Here is a 16,929-nt window from a genome sequence, read left to right on the forward strand (position 1 = left end):
GTACCTACTACGTTTATTGAAGATGCTCTAGCACGTTGAGCCAGGCAAATCTCCCGAGATATATAACTATACTCGTATCAGAAGACAGCTCATCTGAACGAAACACCTCCAAGTTATATTTATTCCACCAATACGCCTAAATTCTTGTATACCAATGGGTGATAGACATGGTTTTACTCCAAAGGCCTCTTTCGCTCCCCCTTCTAACATGTTTTGGTGAGAGGTAGTGATGGCGAGACTCAACACCGTTTCGTCGTGACTTGAACAGCTTATCCTCTGTATAAGACCTATCTAACAACCACCTGCATGGCTTTCTTAATCAAGTCTGCAGTTCAGTTGCGTCATTTCGGTCCAATTGCCCTTGCGATGCTTGTTTGAATTGGAGTCCAGCCGCGCTGTTCATACCACCTGAACAACAATTCTTCGGCTCGCTTTCTGGGTAGGATCTCCGCGTAATCCCTACCTTCATTCTCTGGGGCTTTTGGAAGGCTCTGATTGTCAGGTCGGAGCCAGCGCAGATATTGGAGGATCTCGGTCCAATTGTGTGGCTCAGCAAACGCGAAGACCCTCTCCATCCGAACAGAGGGATCCATGACCGCAATCGTGTAGAGGCGGGCAACATCTTCAACATCCACAAACCATTCTAGTATTTTTTGGAGGGTCAGTGATTAGAAGGGCTTCCGGGCTGGTCATCGCGAATGTGCCACGTACTTGGAGGAACCAATGCAATGACTTCTTGTTTACCCTCTAGAAGATCTTTAACCCACCTCATCGTGGAGCCACCAATCTCTTGATGGAGGATCTCCCCAACCTGCAAGAGTAAGCAATGCGCCCCCTTCTTGTCATATCTAGATCCAGTCTGCTCTTATGTAAACTGTTGACCTACTGTGAAGGATGCCACCACGACATTTAGTTCAAAGAGGGGTCGATGCTCTCGAACCCAATTCCACGCGGCTCTTTCTGCCTCCGTTTTACACGCAGCATAGGTTGCTAGTCTTTTCTTCCACTGCAACGCATTGTTGGACGGAAAAGACTGGTCAAAAGCCTCTTGAACAGCTTCATCATTCCATGAATCTATAGATCCCATTGGCTTAGAATATCAATTTTGCCCTATGATGATACCCTGGGAAGGAGAAGTTGACTGACGTTCAGTGATCTGTACGCCTTCTCGGTTGGGCACACTTGTGTAGACGGCCATCGAAGACGAGCCTATGATAACCCGTCGGATGGAGGGTTGCAGATATGCGGCTTCTAGGACGTTGACTGTTGAGCGAATGGAGAGCGGAATGACGTCCTGTGGGTTCTCTGTGATGGAGATGTCTCCGGCCTGCAGTCATCAGTTCTCTGCTTCTTATTGGCATCAACTGAAGCCATTCTCTCGGGACAGGGTCTCACCAGGTGTAGGACGCCATCCACTCCATGCAACGCGTGCCTAATCAACTCAACATCATGAAACCCTGGCAGGATACATGTAGTGAATTTATTGCGCCCATAAGTCTCCTCGAAGAACTGGTTCAGCCACGGCTTTTCACCACGCACAGTTCCTCGGACACGATAACCAGAACGGAGAAGTTCATTGATGACTTGGCTAGCGATGTATCCGTTAGCCCCAGTGACAAGGATCAGGGAGCCCAACGGCAAGGCCAAAGTGATTTTTGTCATTTGAAATTGATTCTAGTTAGCTGAGAGGGGTCACTGAGGGCCATGGCAGGAGTCATAGGCTAGTCTTTGTCCTATAAGACGGAGCGGATCTTTTTTGCATAAGTTCTACCATTGGGCCGGAGGCAGCTGCGGAGAGACACTGAGAATGCACCCTTACTTGGAGTATTCGTTTCTGCATGTCTCTCAGGGAACTTCGTGCATATTACATACATTCGCAACAGCCCCCCCTGCTGAGTCACGCTTGCATACTTCATCTGTCTATGTAGTGCTGCCCAAGGTTGCATCAGACTTGAGGTGGTTGTTCTGCCCTGCCTTGCGTTACTATGCTTCATACCTCCATCCCTCTAGCCAGCCACATTGGGGGACAATCGTAGCATTGATTTCATACTTTAGTAATAAGATCCCTTATGAGGCCTGTGCTTATAATGATCATCTAGAATGTACAGAGTAGTCTGTCTGTTTTGATGCACAATCATACAGTCACATTGTACACTATGCCTACTACAATCACTACTTCTCAGATCAGGTTTTGTGGGCGGCGCGGCCCATCCTGGGCCTTAAATCAAGCCAAGAGAGTGGTCAGTATGTCTGGTATAGAGATGTATCTCTATGGGGGCTGCGATAGGATTCATTATTATTGATGCGAGCGTCACTGGCATTCATATTTATAACCCCCCCAGTAGGCATACTCACACTTTCAGTACTCAGTCTTCTCCGAAGATAAATACAAGAGATCGCCAGGATGACCCAGAAATTCTTCGCCCTTTCAGGGCACAAGAGAATTGTCTGTGGGTGCTTTACACAGCTACCAGGACTATTACCGCCGTTTCCGCGGAGCACTGCCAGGTCAGAGATCTTCTCCAGGATGGACCTTCCCAACCAGAGCTTACTGTAGGAAAGATAAGGGAAGTAGATAACTGTAGCTACGAGTTCTCAGAGGCCCCCGTAAAAACGTAGTACTCATCACTCGCTTTCTCACTGATGGTTAGTACGGAGTATAGCTTAGTAGCACCTCAGATATCTATAACGTTATGGAATGGTTGATACTAGTCCGACACCGGGAGCAAGGAGTGCTGATTCCACCTTGGTATGTTTCCTTGCCTGACCTTATAAGTATGGTAGCAAAACGATTATTCTTCTGATGCATGACCCTCTTGAGTAATGCAGGCAGGCCGAGTACAAAGCTGAGATCTTCATCTCTAGATGCACAATCCGAGACAAGTCTGGCCACGCCAGGTTAGCAAGGATGTCCCCTTCATAGAAGGCTACTTGCTAAAGTAGAGATAAGGGGTAGATTATACTTTGTTTTACAAGGAATGGTCAGCAAAACTGCCCCTCCATGCAAGGTTTGTTGGCGGTTCCTAACTTTGCCTTGAAGGCATAACCGAGCATACAGACTACAAGAACGAGCAACTCAATCAGTTAGCTCTTTGAATACTGTTGTGGGACCTCTTTGACAAGCCCTTTTCCTCAGCTCATCCATCCCAGGCCAGAATATTGTGATTCATCTTCCCCCAATATCCATAATGGGCTCAATTTCCACCGACTGCGATGTCCCTGTTCTACTGGATATCCGGAAATCAGCCGAGCTGCTGAACCTCCGTTCCTTTGTTATATCGGGGCTTACGGCGGAACGGAAGACGCTGCCTTCTCTTCTTCTGTGGGATGATCAAGGGCTGAAAAATTTCAACGAATGGACAATGAGTGCAGATTACTATCCCAGGGCACGGGAGTTGGAGATCATTGACACCCACAAACATGAGATGGCGCAGGACCTGCCAGAGAAATTTGCCATGATTGAGTTAGGCTGCGGGTAGGCACAGGTCCATCAGTGAGCTACTTCCATCCACCGACTTGTTCTGACCCAAACCGCTTCTAGGAACCTCTACAAGACAGCTAGCATTCTCACCGCTCTTGCTCAGAAGGGCAGAGAGGTCCATTATCATGCACTCGACGTCTCCGCCGAGGCACTGTCAAATAGCCTGAACGGATTGAAAGCGCACCTCTCAGGCCATCCAACGATCAGAGTCTCCGGGATTATTGGAACATATGAAGATTGTGTTGACTGGCTCACCAATTCCGCAGCTCTAGATCGGTTGGGACTCTCGCATGTCAACTTCCTATGGGTCGGAAACACAGTGGCAAACCTAGAACAGTCGGAAGCGAGTGCTCTACTCGGAAAATTTCGTCAGGGATGCAAGACTGTCGGTTTAACATGTAGCTTCCTGATTTCTGCTGACTGCTGCTCCAATAAAGACAGAGTGATCAATGCCTACAATCCCAACCATGAACCTGCACGCACCTTCATGCTGCACCCTCTACATCATGCCAACATGCTGCTGGGCCACGAAGCCTTCCGGCTGCAAGACTGGGATTGTACGCTGGAGTACGATACTACCGAGAATGAAATTTTGTTCTGGTATTCTCCAAAAGTGGAAATCACTCTCGAGGTTGGCCAAAAGCACATCCACCTGCCGGAAGCAACAAAAGTCTTGTTCTGGCGGAGTGGAAAGTGGACGCCTACCCAGGTGGAACGAGTTGCCAGCGATGCAGGATTCAACGCTGGTCGTTTGTGGCAGGACGAACTTGGAGAGTACGGTAAGTAGATCCATAAAAAAGGTCGTTCCACGATATGAATTAACAAAGTCCCTCTAGGCTTTTACCTTCTTGAGAGCATGTAATACCTATGCCTGATTGAACCGGGATCGCGAGTTGGGTCATGGTGGAGTGGGAATCGTCCTTGCTGTTCGACTGCCTATATCCTTGTCAGGAAAGGGGAATAGAACTATAATCTGACGGCAGATGAATGGATTTTTTCTAGTAAAGCTCATTCGTCTATCTAGCATCCGTAATCCGACCAGACTTTGCTCCTAGAGTGGTGGCTTGATTGGCAACGTATTCAGCCCTTTTTTGTACTGTATAAGAGGAGCGGCAGGGGTAGTTCCCGACCTCACCAGGCTGCTATGCTACTAGTATCTATGCGCACAGGAGGTCGTGGGGGAGAACCGCTGCCGAACCGCTGCGTAGGTTCAAGCAAGGGAGGACTGCTGTTGAATGAGACACATACATCCCTTGATCGTGCGATGCGCCAGCGGTATTTAACCACCTAGCTTGATCCAGCTCTGTTGCGCAAAGAAGAAGAAACAGCCCTTCACAAATAATCGATCAACACATAAACTCGCTTGGGCTTAAACAATGGGTGATAGAACAGCACCGAGTGGCGGAATGCTTCCAAGACTTAGCGATGGAGTCGAACCTGGGGATTTGACCATTTCATTCCAGGATCTTCCACCGAGGGTAATTGCACCGATTCAGGGATTCTGTGATGAGAAAGATATCGAAATCGCTGCCTTTTTTCGGTCTTTATGGGCAGTGTTTGTGCGTGTCTTTTCAGAAGCAGACCAGGTTTGTTTTGGATGTGGAGATTTGCGCTTGACGCCTGAACAGAAGGCCAAATTTAAGGTCATCCAGACAACATTCTCGACAGAGATCACGATTGCTCAATTACTCGAGGATGAAAATGGGGAGGCAGCTACTGTTCTTGACAACGAGACAGCTCCACCACACAACTCTGCTCTGCTGCTCACCCAAGCAATCGATAAGACGGAGGCAATGGAAAGCGTGGCCAATGTCATGGTACATATTGATGAATACCCTTCCGGCACTTGCAAGAGTTGACATGGCATGTATAGGGAGCTTACGGCGTCTTGATACTGGTCGAGGTGGACGATGCATCGGCGCCAGTCAATCTGTCCCTCTGGTATCATACATCGATCCTTTCTCCGCGGTACGCCGAGCACCTCGCTTCAACCGTGGCAAAGATTATCGAGGAAATCATAGGATGCCCAGAAAGGCGTATTAGAGATGTTGACATGTTCAGCCAGTCGAATAAGAGTGACGTCCTTAACTGGAACGTCCGTCCATGCCGGGAGCCGGAATCCCTGATGGGCACCATCTCTCGTCATGCTAAACAGCGTGCGGACCATCCAGCTATACATGCATGGGACGGGATCGTTTGCTATTCGGAGCTTGATTCGCTGGTCGCCAAGTGGGCACAGCATCTTCACCAGCGAGGTATTGGGAGACGGGCCATGGTTTTGGTGCTCATGGACCGCTCTAAATGGGCCGTCATAGCGGAGATGGCTGTCCTCAGGGTCGGTGCAGCTTTTGTACCTCTCGACGCAGCTCAGCCCTTAGAACGGCTTAACTACATAGCACATGAAACCGGCGCGACACTCCTACTGGCCTCTGAGCGCTTTGTCGACTTATTATCGAGCCATGTCGACAGCACTCTCGTGATATCCGACAAAACCACGAAGAGCCTTCCGGAGCCTCACGAATCTAGTAGCTATCCTAGCACTCCCGAAGATACTGCCTATGTGCTCTTTACATCTGGCAGTACAGGCAAGCCAAAGGGCTGTGTGGTCAGTCATGGCGCGTTGGCTAACGTGGTGCATCATGGCGTAGCGCTCAAGATTCTACCCGAAAGTCGCGTACTACAGTTCGCATCCTACACCTTTGGCGTCTCGCTGATCGAAATATACTGTACTTTAGCCCGTGGTGCCACGATTTGTATTCCTTCAGCAGATGACCGTATCAATGCCCTGGACCGGGCGATGAATGATATGCAAATCACTTGGGCCTTTCTAACCCCCTCCACAACCACTTCTATTATGGGTCCAGTCGAAACGTTACAAACGCTTGTGCTAGCTGGTGAGCCCATGGGCCTCAACCACCTCCACACCTGGATTGATCGGGTTGAGTTACTTCAAGGCTTCGGTTTCACTGAATGGGCAGGAGTCTGTTGTGTCTCAAGGATCGGTTCGGAGCGCGACATGCGTCTGATCGGGTCATCACCGACTGCTCGCCTTTGGTTGGTAGATCCAACGGATCATAATAGACTTGCTCCTATAGGGGCCGTTGCTGAACTTGTTGTGGATGGCCCCGCGCTGGCCAAAGAATATTTGAACAACCCTAAGCAGACCGAGGCGTCATTTCTGGCGAACCCGCCTTGGCTTAGGTCTATGAGTTCAGGCGGTCTGACAGCCAGCAGGCTATATAAAACAGGCGACTTGGTCCAATACCGCGCAGATGGGACACTTAAATATGTTGCCCGAAAGGATACTCAGGTCAAGATCAGAGGACAACGGGTGGAGCTGGCAGAAGTCGAATATCACGTCCGGCGGGCCTGTACGCAGGTTCAAAAGGTGATAGTAGACGCAGCGCCTCCAGCAGACAGCAAGCAAGGCCCTATCCTGGTTACGTTTCTGTACTCAACACAACACGAAGCTCTCCTAGCCGGATTCCCATCTCAAGTAGCAGCGATCAAGGCAGAGCTGGAGACATGCTTGCCCGACTATATGCGACCCAGCGTTTACTATCCACTCCAGTCAGTTCCGCTAACCGTGTCAGGAAAGACAGACCGGCGAGCCCTTCGCCAGCTCATCCAGACCTCGACGCTTCGCGATTTGCAAGCGCATGAGTCACCTGAGTCGATAATTGTTGCGCCAACGACAAAGATAACAAAACAATTGCACCAGCTCTTCGCAGAAACTCTCCACCTCGATCCGTCCACCTTTGGCATTCATCACAGCTTCATTCACCTTGGCGGCGATTCGGTAACCGCCATGCAGCTAGTGAACCGTGCCCGGAGAGCTGGCTACCGTCTAAAGGCTCATGAGGCTCTCAAGCTTGAGACTGTGGCCCGGATAGCGAAGCATTTGAATGCGGATGACTCGGGGCCATCCCTCGACCCCGTCTTAGTAGATACATCGCCATCATGTACGCCACAATCCCAGCTTCGCCTAGATGATCAGCAATTACACGAGCTCGTCCAACAACACTTGTCGTCTTTGGGAATATCTGGGGCACAGGATGTCGAGGCAGTTCTCCCCTGCTCACCAGTGCAGGAGGGTATGCTGGTAAGCCAAAACCACGACAACACACACTATCAGATGCGCTTTGTGTGGGAAATTATGGCCCGAGACCGTCTCCAGCCCATGGTCAACCTTCCTCGCCTACAGTCCGCGTGGCGCAGTGTTCGGCAACGTCACTCAATGCTCCGAACAATCTGCCTTACAAATGCAACGTCAGACCAATATGCTATCCAAGTCGTCCTCCGGGACACGACCCTCGTAGAGGCAGCCGTCATCCACGACCCTCTTATTGATCCATCCTCCATCTTGATGCGCAAGGAGGCCATCAGACAACCCGGTTCACCAGATGTCCCGCAATTGACCATATTCCATGTGAATAATGTCAAAGTGTGGGCTGTGCTGAATGTGAACCACACTATAGTCGACGCGATGTCAGTGTCTCTAATAATGCGCGACCTATCCTTCTTCTACTCCGGTTGCACCGATCAGCTAGCGGTAACCCCTGCGGAATATGGGGCGTACCTCGATTACTTGAGTACCCTGAAAATAGACGCAGGTTTATTGTTTTGGGAGCGTTACCTCGATGGCCTTGAGCCATGCCTTTTCCCATTGCTGAATTCCTCTCGACAAGCAGCATCACCGCCTAGACTGCGGTCTCTCCCCGTTAATTTAGGAGAGGATGCTGTGGGATACCATGCATTCTGCAAAAATCATGGGCTTACGGTCGCAAGCCTCTTCAAACTCGCCTGGGCTCTAGTCCTTCGTCTTTATACTGGATCCTCGAATGTATGTTTCGGCTATGCTCCCTCTTTTCGGGATGCTCCGTTGCTGGGAATTGAGGATGCCGTTGGCCCGTTTATCAACATGCTTCTGTGCAAAGTTGATATGACTCAAAGTAGTTGTTCTCTCCTGGACATCCTCAAAGATATCCAGGCGAGCTCACTGCATGCATTGGAGCACCGCCATGTTCCGTTGACAGAGATCCGACACCATCTACATCTCGCGGGCGAAATGATGCTGAATACAGGTATAACCTTTCCCGCACGAGTTCGTCAACCAAGTGACTCTTCAACTGCTATTGCCATTACCGAGATTGAACGGATGGATCCTACCGAGGTGAGCTGCCGCCCGTACATTCGTTTGTTCCCACTTGGTCCTTCCTGAGTTCATCCACCAAATCCTCATTTGCTTCGCAGCGATTACTGACACCGGCCTTTAGTATGATATCGTCCTCGTAGTAGATGCCCACGACGCCGAAGTTACATGTACCATCAAATTCGATGAGCACTATCTCCCAGACATGCACGCAGATAGCCTCGCAGACACCCTCAAACAGGCTCTTCGTACCATCATCACGGAACACCACCAATGCGTTTCGCAGGCCCATCTCTTAGGCCCAATCCAGCAGAAGCAGCTGGAGCGGTGGAACCATGAAGACCCACGGGACCTCAAACAGTGCGTGCATCAGCTCATCCTTGAGAGATGTCGACTCTCACCGGACGCCTTGGCGGTTGATGCATGGGACGGACGCTGGACATATCGTGAACTGAACGACCTTTCGTCGCGCCTTGCGTATCATCTCCAGGAATCGAATCCCGGCCTAGGTCCGCAGGTTTTTGTCCCTCTTTGCTTCACCAAGTCACGTTGGCTACCGATAACCGTCTTGGCCGTCATGAAGACCGGCGCTGCGTTTGTTCTGCTCGAGCATTCGAACCCCCTAGAGCGCCTGCAGGATATTTGTGCACAGCTGCAAGCACCGTTTATGCTGAGCAATAAGCAGTGTGCTGACCTCGCTAGGCAATTGGGCAGCAAGGTCATGATTGTGGATGACGAGGATCGGTCTTGGGCACTTCTTGCTACACATGAAAGCGCGCCACCAGTCGCCAGTCACCACCCATTATACGCAGTTTTCACCTCTGGCTCCACAGGAACGCCCAAGGGCGTGGTGGTCGAGCACCATTCCTTCGCAGCTACCGCAACAGCAGTCCGGGACTCTACGGGCTTCACGGCAGAAGACCGCATGTTCCAGTTCTCATCGTACGCCTTCAACGTCAGCGTGATGGAGCATCTTCTATCCCTGCTGTCAGGCGCCTGCCTGTGTATTCCATCCGAAAGCGATCGCAAAAATCGGTTAATCGAGTGTGCCAACGAGCGTGAAGTCACTTTTGCCATCCTTACCCCTACCGTTTTACGGCTGCTGGACCCCCATCGGGTCCCTACACTGAAGGCAATCATTGTCGGCGGTGAGCATGTCCGTGAATCGGAGATCCAGACGTGGGCTTCGAACGTCCGGCTTTATAGTATGTATGGCTCTGCTGAATGCTCTGGCGTTGCTACATGGCACCGTTGCACGGGGCAGAAGTCAGACGACGGGATGATTGGCAAGGCATTGCGATCTGTCGCGACGTGGGTGGTGGACCCCCAGAGTGCGGATGTTCTGTCCCCCGTGGGGGCTGTAGGCGAGTTACTGCTGGAGGGGCCTGGAGTGAGTCGGGGATACCTCCACGCTCGTCAGATAGGAGTGGAATCCCCCTTTCTGGTACAGCCGCCTCAATGGGCCAGACATTTCCGTGGCGAGGGAGCGGCCGCTGAGCGTCGATTCTACCGTACTGGTGATTTAGTAATGTACACCACCGACGGAAGCCTGCGTTTCATGGGGCGGAAGGACACCCAGGTCAAGATTTCTGGTCAACGGGTTGAACTAGGGGAGATCGAGACGGCGATAGAGGATTTCTTCGCTGGGACTCATCAGGCCGTTGCCGACGTTGTCACCCTCGCAGCCGAGGGAACCAACCAAGAAACATCCCACCCCGTTCTGACTGCCATGCTCCACGATCGATCCGCTCGCTTTGATAAAGGAGTTCTTTCAGATGGAAGCCTTCTTATCCGGGGCGAGAAGCTCCCTCTCACGCAGGCGACGGCTCTATTGGCTCATTTAGAATTATCACTGCCGCGATACATGGTGCCGTCCATGTTCATCGCCCTGCGAAGAGTTCCCCTGACCAGGACCGGGAAGATAGACCGCAAATGCTTGCGTCAAGCCGTGCAAGCGGTGCAAATTGGGGACATGGATCAGTACAACGCCGCTGCAACCCAGTGCCAGCCGGTGACTTCTCAGGCAGAAAAGGATCTGCAACTTCTGTTCGCAGAAACATGCCAGATGTCCAGAGAGAGCATCTCAGCCGACAGCAACTTTTTTCTCATTGGCGGTGATTCTCTCCTGGCGATGAAGATGATCATTGCTGCACGCCGTATGGGCATCCAGCTTGCTGTCGAGAACATCATGCGAAATCCACGGCTAGCAGACCTCGCGGCAACAATTAAGTACAGCAACACCGATGAGCCAGTGCTGGAACCCATTCCTCCGTTTTCTCTCCTTTCACTGAGCTCATTGATCACGGTCCAAAAATGGGCAGTTAGTCTGTGTCATCTGACCCCAGACACCATCGAGGACATTTACCCATGTACCCCAATGCAGGAGGGAATGATGGGCCTGAGTCAGAAGAAGCCCGGGATGTATGTTGTCAGGGTCCCTTTTGATCTTCCCGTGGATACAGATGTTCCACGACTTTGTCGAAGCTGGCAGATGACGGTAAACAGCAACGCAACTCTCCGCACACGTATTATGCAGACCCCCGATGCAGGGCTATATCAAGTCGTGGCCACTCCCGGTGCATCCGAGATCGAGTGGCCAGTGTATCATGGTCTAGATGCCTGTATAGCCGAGGACGCCGCCCGCCCAATGGGTCTCGAGCAGCCACTTCTCCGGCTTGCCCTCATCCGCCATAAAGACAATAGCCGCGTCACAAATCTTGTGTTGACTATGCATCATGCTATCTACGACGGGGCGTCAGTGGTATCGCTGTTAGACCAGGTGGAATCCGCCTATCGCGGCCAACGCCTCGATCTTACGCCATTCAATTACTTTATTCGACATGTTACAGCGCAGGACTCGGCCCTGCAAGCAGCTTTCTGGGCATCGGAGTACGAAGGTCTGGAAGCCTCTATCTTTCCACCACTCCCGGCGGCTGTGCAGACACCTGAGCCAATCTCAACTCTGGAAACACCAGTATGCGTGCCCCTGGGGCCGAGCAGGGCCGATGCCACATTGACCACCGTGGTCCGGCTCGCCTGGGGAATGCTTGTTTCCCACTATACAAACAATCGGGATGTAGTCTTTGGCGTCACCCTTTCCGGTCGCACGACTTCTATCACCGCTTTGAATCAGGTATCCGGGCCGACTCTTGCAACGGTCCCGTTCCGAGTGAGGATCGATGGAAAGAAGAAGGTGCATGATATGCTCTCTGACGTCCAGGCTACTGCAACACGCATTCTGCCCTTTGAGCAAACCGGGCTACAGAGAATCCGGAAAATAAACCAAGAAACTGCGTCTGCATGCGATTTCCAGAGCCTTCTCGTTGTGCAAGCACCACGCACGGATGGGCGAAATGGAAAGGTCATGCAGCTCCCAGAGTCGCACCAGTCCTCATATGATGCATTCGCCAATGACGCCCTGATGGTGGTCTGCGATCTCCCAGACATAGGGGCTAGCGAGCGTACCCTCAATATTTCTGCCAGTTTCGACGAGCGGATTCTTGACCCAAAGCAAGTGCAGCGTATGATGGGACAGTTTGCACACATCATACAGCAGGTGCACAGCGAGCCAGGCCGGCTCATTGGCGACATTGAAGGAGCAGGCCCGAGCGACATGAGACAGCTGCAAGAATGGAATGGGCGTCTCCCCCCTGCATCGCCCCATACACTACACGGTCTTGCTTTGCGCCACGCTCGTAACCGGCCACATACTCTGGCAGTGTCCTCTTGGGATGGTGAACTCACGTACCAAATGTTGGACATTGTCACAGCTCACCTGGCGGCGAAACTTGTTGAACTGGGCGTCACCAGTGGGATGTTTGTGCCACTCTGTTTTGAAAAGAGCGCTGTGCCGACAGCCGTCATGGTCGCTGTGCTGCGCGCTGGCGGTGCTTGCGCCAATATCGATCCCGCTCTTCCCTTGGAGAGGGTTAAGGAAATGCTGCATCAAATTCGACCTACTCTGGTCCTTGCGTCAGCTGCCAAGCGGGGGTCAATGATCACGGCCTTAGGAGGAAGAGAATTAGTCCACGTCATTCCTTCGTTAGACAGCCTCATACGCACGGCTGAGACAGAACCTCCACGATCCGCCGATGTCCCAGTGTCCCTGAACGATCCAGCATTCCTTCAATTCACTTCTGGTTCAACAGGGACTCCGAAGGGAATCATCCTGGAGCATGTAAACCTGGCCACCAGTATAGAGTACAACGCGAGCAAGCAAGGGTTGGGTCCTTCATCTAGGGCGCTACACTTTGCTTCGTATTCATTCGACGTGAGTATATACGAGAATTTTTCAACCCTTGCGCTTGGTGGATGCGTCTTTGTCCCATCTGAGGAAAGGAGAATTTCAGACATCGCAGGGTATATTCACGAGAATCGTCTAAGCTGGGCAATGATCACTCCATCCCTAGCGAGTACTATTCGCCCCTCTGACGTCCCCAGTCTGGAGACACTCGCACTGGTTGGGGAAGCCATTCCACTGGAGGTGGCCGAGACATGGGCTTCCAAAGTCAGACTAGTCAACGCGTATGGACCCTGCGAAGCAACATTCTGTGCGGCAGGCGATATCCCATCCGGGACATGGTTACCCGGTACCATTGGCCCCATGCTGGGTAGCGTGGGCTGGATCACACGTCCAGACGATCCTTCACGGCTGGCTCCTGTAGGAGCCATTGGCGAGCTTCTAATTGAGGGCCCTCTCGTCACCAGGGGATATATTGATAACCCGCAGAAGACGAAGGAAGCATACATAGAGGCTCCGGAATGGCTTGCTAGGTTCCGTGATGGGAAACCTAGCCGTTTGTATCGCTCCGGCGACCTTGTGCAGTACGTGGAGGATGGTTTTATCAGGTACATCGGACGAGCCGATACGCAGATCAAGATCCGTGGGCAGCGAATTGAACTTGGGGAGGTAGAATATTTTGTCAGTCGAGTCTTCCCACGCGCCCGGCAGGTGGTGGCGGATCTTGTTTTACCTTCTGAAGGAAGCAAGCAGCTACTTCTTGCTGCATTCGTCCTTCTCCCGAATGAGGACCAGAGCGAGGCATCAGGGCAGAGTCAAGGTTATATCCTGCCCGCGTTCGAAGAGTTCCGCGTGAACATCTCCGTCGCACTTCCTCGGCTCCAGGTCTCCCTCCCTTCTGCTATGATCCCCGTTATATATCTGCCATTGGCTTCCATTCCCCTAACGGCTAGCGGCAAAACCAACCGTTTACTATTGCGGCAGTTGGCGCAGTCTCTGACGTGGCGCGATCTGGAGCCATACACGGGCAGCCAGATGGCATGCAACCGAGGCCCCGAGACACCCATGCAATCGAAGCTGCACTCAGTGGCTGTAGCTGTCCTGGACATTCCTCTGGATCAGCTTGGTGTCGATGATGACCTGACCCTGCGAGGGTTGGATTCCATCGGGGCCATGAGATTTGTCGTGGCTCTTCGGCAAGAGGGGCTCTGTTTAGCGGTGACCGACATCTTCGCGCATCGTACTCTTTCTGCCCTTGCGAATATTGTCGAGAGTATTCATACCGATGTTGAGGAGATCCAAGAATGGAAGGGAGGAAACGGTCAGGGACCGGTATCATCGCTGGTCAAGGGCCACTCACAAAATATCATGAATGACTTGAAATCTCAATATGCCATCCACCCCAACGATGTTGAGATAGTGCTTCCGACGACGCAATTTCAGCGGGAGTGGCTCTCATCCTCACATCACGGGTACCTAGCCCTTCGTCTGCCAGCTTCCTTCGATCACGAGCGCCTACAGCACGCCCTTCAGGCGGTCGTAATGAAACACAGCATACTGCGCACCGTGTTCGTTAACCTTCCGGGGATGACAGTCCTGCAGCTTGTTCACAGCCGCACGCAGGTGCAGATTCAGATAATTCAGGATCCCAACAATGATATTGAAGACATTTGCAGAGAGGATGCGAGCTCACCAGTGCCATACGGGGGTCAGTATTTCCGACCAATTTTAGTCCGCACGAGTTCTGGGCAGGACAACACCTTGATTCTGCGATTATCTCACGCGCAATATGACGGGCTGTCCCTTCCGATTCTCCTCCGAGACATCTCGACGTATTACAGCAATGATCCATCTGAAGTCGATATCGCCCTGTCAACCCAAAAGACGTTTGCCGATTTTGTCACGCGCCGCGCCCAGATGCAAACACCAGCGGTTTTTGACTTTTGGAGAGAACTCCTACTGGGTTCTTCCATGACGCGCCTTAGCCCCGACACTTTAGGAGCCGCTGGCCACGATATGCCGGAGGTCAGCATCTTCCGGAAAAAGATGATTTCCATGCCCACTTTGCCCGCAGGAGTAACGTTAGCCACTCTTCATAAAGCAGTGTGGGCGATCGCGCTCTCGCGGATGGTGTCATCTCACGATATCGTCTTTGGCGAGGTCGTCCATGGACGCAGTATGCCCATGAAAGAAGTGCTCGACATTCTTGGGCCATGCACCAATATCATCCCGGTGCGCGTGCAGATTACCCCCGGCCAGACCGTCCAGGAGCTCCTCAATCACATTCAAAGCCAGCATTTCCAAACCACAGAGCACTCGGTCGCGGATATGGACGATATCGTGCAACAGAGCACCTCTTGGCCTCCAGGGACGGGATACGGCAGCGTCGTACAGCATCAGAATGTCCCGTTGACCTATGATCTGTCTCTGGAGAACCACCAGATGACAGCTACGACATACACATACAACTTTGTTCCCAAAGTGCCCTATATAACATCGTGGCCATGGAATGACAAGGAGCTGGAGATCGGTGTATGGGCATCCAATCATAGCCTGGACACGGCAACGGCCGACCGCATAGTTGAGGAGGTGGGTGAGATGACCAAGGCGTTGGCACTGTCGTTGGACCGTTCAGTTGAGAGTTTCCTATAAATTCGGTCCCCAAGGCGCTCGTGTCCGATAGATCGGACAGGTTGAGTTTCTGATATTGCAGATCTGCTCTTGCTACTAGACTCCCTAGCTGATAAACAGCATTACGTGCTACGTAATTGCCTAGCAGCGGACATCAATATATCGTAAGGTCTCAAGGTTTTTTACGGTCAATTTGGGTTGAGCATTGCGGGGTTGGAAGCCCATCTTCAACGAACTCCACGACAGATAATAGAAACCCATGGATCCTCGTTGGAATTTACGGATGTCTACCCGTTCTGGTAGCTGCATGATGTACCTGAATTTTTTGACCACGCTTCATCCCTTCTCGTGTGGTTCTTTCTGATATTTCAAGTGGGGTTGGACAGTAGTTTGCCAGTACTTACAAACTGCCGAAGCCATACTTAAAGCTGCCACCTAATCAGTGTGCGCATACAATTCTACATCAACAGTTTCCGTACAGCCGCCTTCGTCGAAATATATATATATATTTCTCTCGCGTACACTATTGGATTCAACCACCCCATCTAACCCAAGGTACTCCGTAAAAAAAAAAAAAAAAAAAAAAAAACACTGCATCTTTCTGGTGCAGCGGTCGCTCTCCGACTCCCGAAACCTTACATAGTACTGGAAACGTTTATACCAGTGCTCGTCCAATGAACTCGCCCAACTTCTTCTGATCCAGAATCTCCCCCTCCAGCAGCTTTCCTGTCTCCACCGTCTCCTCGTGGACGCGTTCATACCGGATCAACGTCGGTATACACGGGACCTTCCAGTTGGTCCGGTAGATGTTCTGCGGATCTTTCCATCTAGAATGACCATGATCTCATGTCAGAAAAAAAAAAAAGAAACGGAGGGATCGTTCCATTCAGAGCAGCAACTAGCAGAGCGACGTACTCGGGCTTTTGTCCCACCTCGACAACAGCCAGCCGGGGTGCGTCCGCCGGGGAAAACGTGGCTTCAAGGACGGGCCAGGCGGCACGAACGTCCGGACACCAGGATTGACCCGTCACCGGGTCGTCAGAGGTCACAAACACAATGAACAACGCTTGGGCATCCTTGGGAAATTCAAGCTGGGCGGCCGAGCTGGGCAGTTGGAAGTCGGTGATGAAGGGCATTGTGATGGTTGGTGGGGTTGAGGAATTAGAATGGGGGGTTTGGAGGGGAATAAGAGAAAAATGAAAAGATCCCCGATAAGGAAAATGTGGTGAAGAGAAATCCCGCAATAAGAATGGCGGCATAATTGGAAGGGATGAGTTCAGTTGCTGTCAGAGCGGTGAAGCGCGCTGGTGGGACTGGTTAACTGGGTCACTGGGAGGCTGCGAAACAACCAACGATGAAGTGATTGAGAGTGATAATATAAAGTATCTCGAGATCGGAATGCATGTAGATCCTATTTTGCTAGAT

General features: G+C 51.7%; 4 protein-coding genes across 4 annotated transcripts, besides 2 other annotated features; 2 read left to right on the forward strand and 2 right to left on the reverse strand.

The window, feature by feature from the left end:
• Positions 1 to 341: 341 nt before the first annotated feature.
• Positions 342 to 1,662, reverse strand: ACLA_076750 (the record flags this gene model as incomplete). Its single annotated transcript, XM_001276059.1, has 5 exons — positions 342 to 643; positions 712 to 811; positions 887 to 1,074; positions 1,147 to 1,327; positions 1,396 to 1,662. The coding sequence occupies 5 exons, from the start codon at positions 1,660 to 1,662 to the stop codon at positions 342 to 344; spliced, it is 1,038 nt and encodes a 345-aa protein (XP_001276060.1).
• A 1,526-nt stretch (positions 1,663 to 3,188) lies between these two features.
• Positions 3,189 to 4,268, forward strand: ACLA_076760 (uncharacterized protein; the record flags this gene model as incomplete). Its single annotated transcript, XM_001276060.1, has 2 exons — positions 3,189 to 3,475; positions 3,542 to 4,268. The coding sequence occupies 2 exons, from the start codon at positions 3,189 to 3,191 to the stop codon at positions 4,266 to 4,268; spliced, it is 1,014 nt and encodes a 337-aa protein (XP_001276061.1).
• Positions 4,269 to 4,857: 589 nt separating this feature from the next.
• Positions 4,858 to 15,525, forward strand: ACLA_076770 (putative nonribosomal peptide synthase; the record flags this gene model as incomplete). Its single annotated transcript, XM_001276061.1, has 3 exons — positions 4,858 to 5,298; positions 5,355 to 8,654; positions 8,758 to 15,525. 3 exons carry the CDS (start codon positions 4,858 to 4,860, stop codon positions 15,523 to 15,525), a joined length of 10,509 nt encoding a protein of 3,502 aa, XP_001276062.1.
• A 543-nt stretch (positions 15,526 to 16,068) lies between these two features.
• Positions 16,069 to 16,092: a microsatellite.
• Positions 16,069 to 16,093: a microsatellite.
• A 66-nt stretch (positions 16,094 to 16,159) lies between these two features.
• Positions 16,160 to 16,640, reverse strand: ACLA_076780 (DUF953 domain protein; the record flags this gene model as incomplete). Its single annotated transcript, XM_001276062.1, has 2 exons — positions 16,160 to 16,331; positions 16,420 to 16,640. The coding sequence occupies 2 exons, from the start codon at positions 16,638 to 16,640 to the stop codon at positions 16,160 to 16,162; spliced, it is 393 nt and encodes a 130-aa protein (XP_001276063.1).
• Positions 16,641 to 16,929: the final 289 nt, after the last annotated feature.

The sequence above is a fragment of the Aspergillus clavatus genome, genomic scaffold (genome assembly GCF_000002715.2).
Source record: "Aspergillus clavatus NRRL 1 1099423829791 genomic scaffold, whole genome shotgun sequence".
Classification (NCBI taxonomy): Eukaryota; Fungi; Ascomycota; class Eurotiomycetes; order Eurotiales; family Aspergillaceae; genus Aspergillus; species Aspergillus clavatus.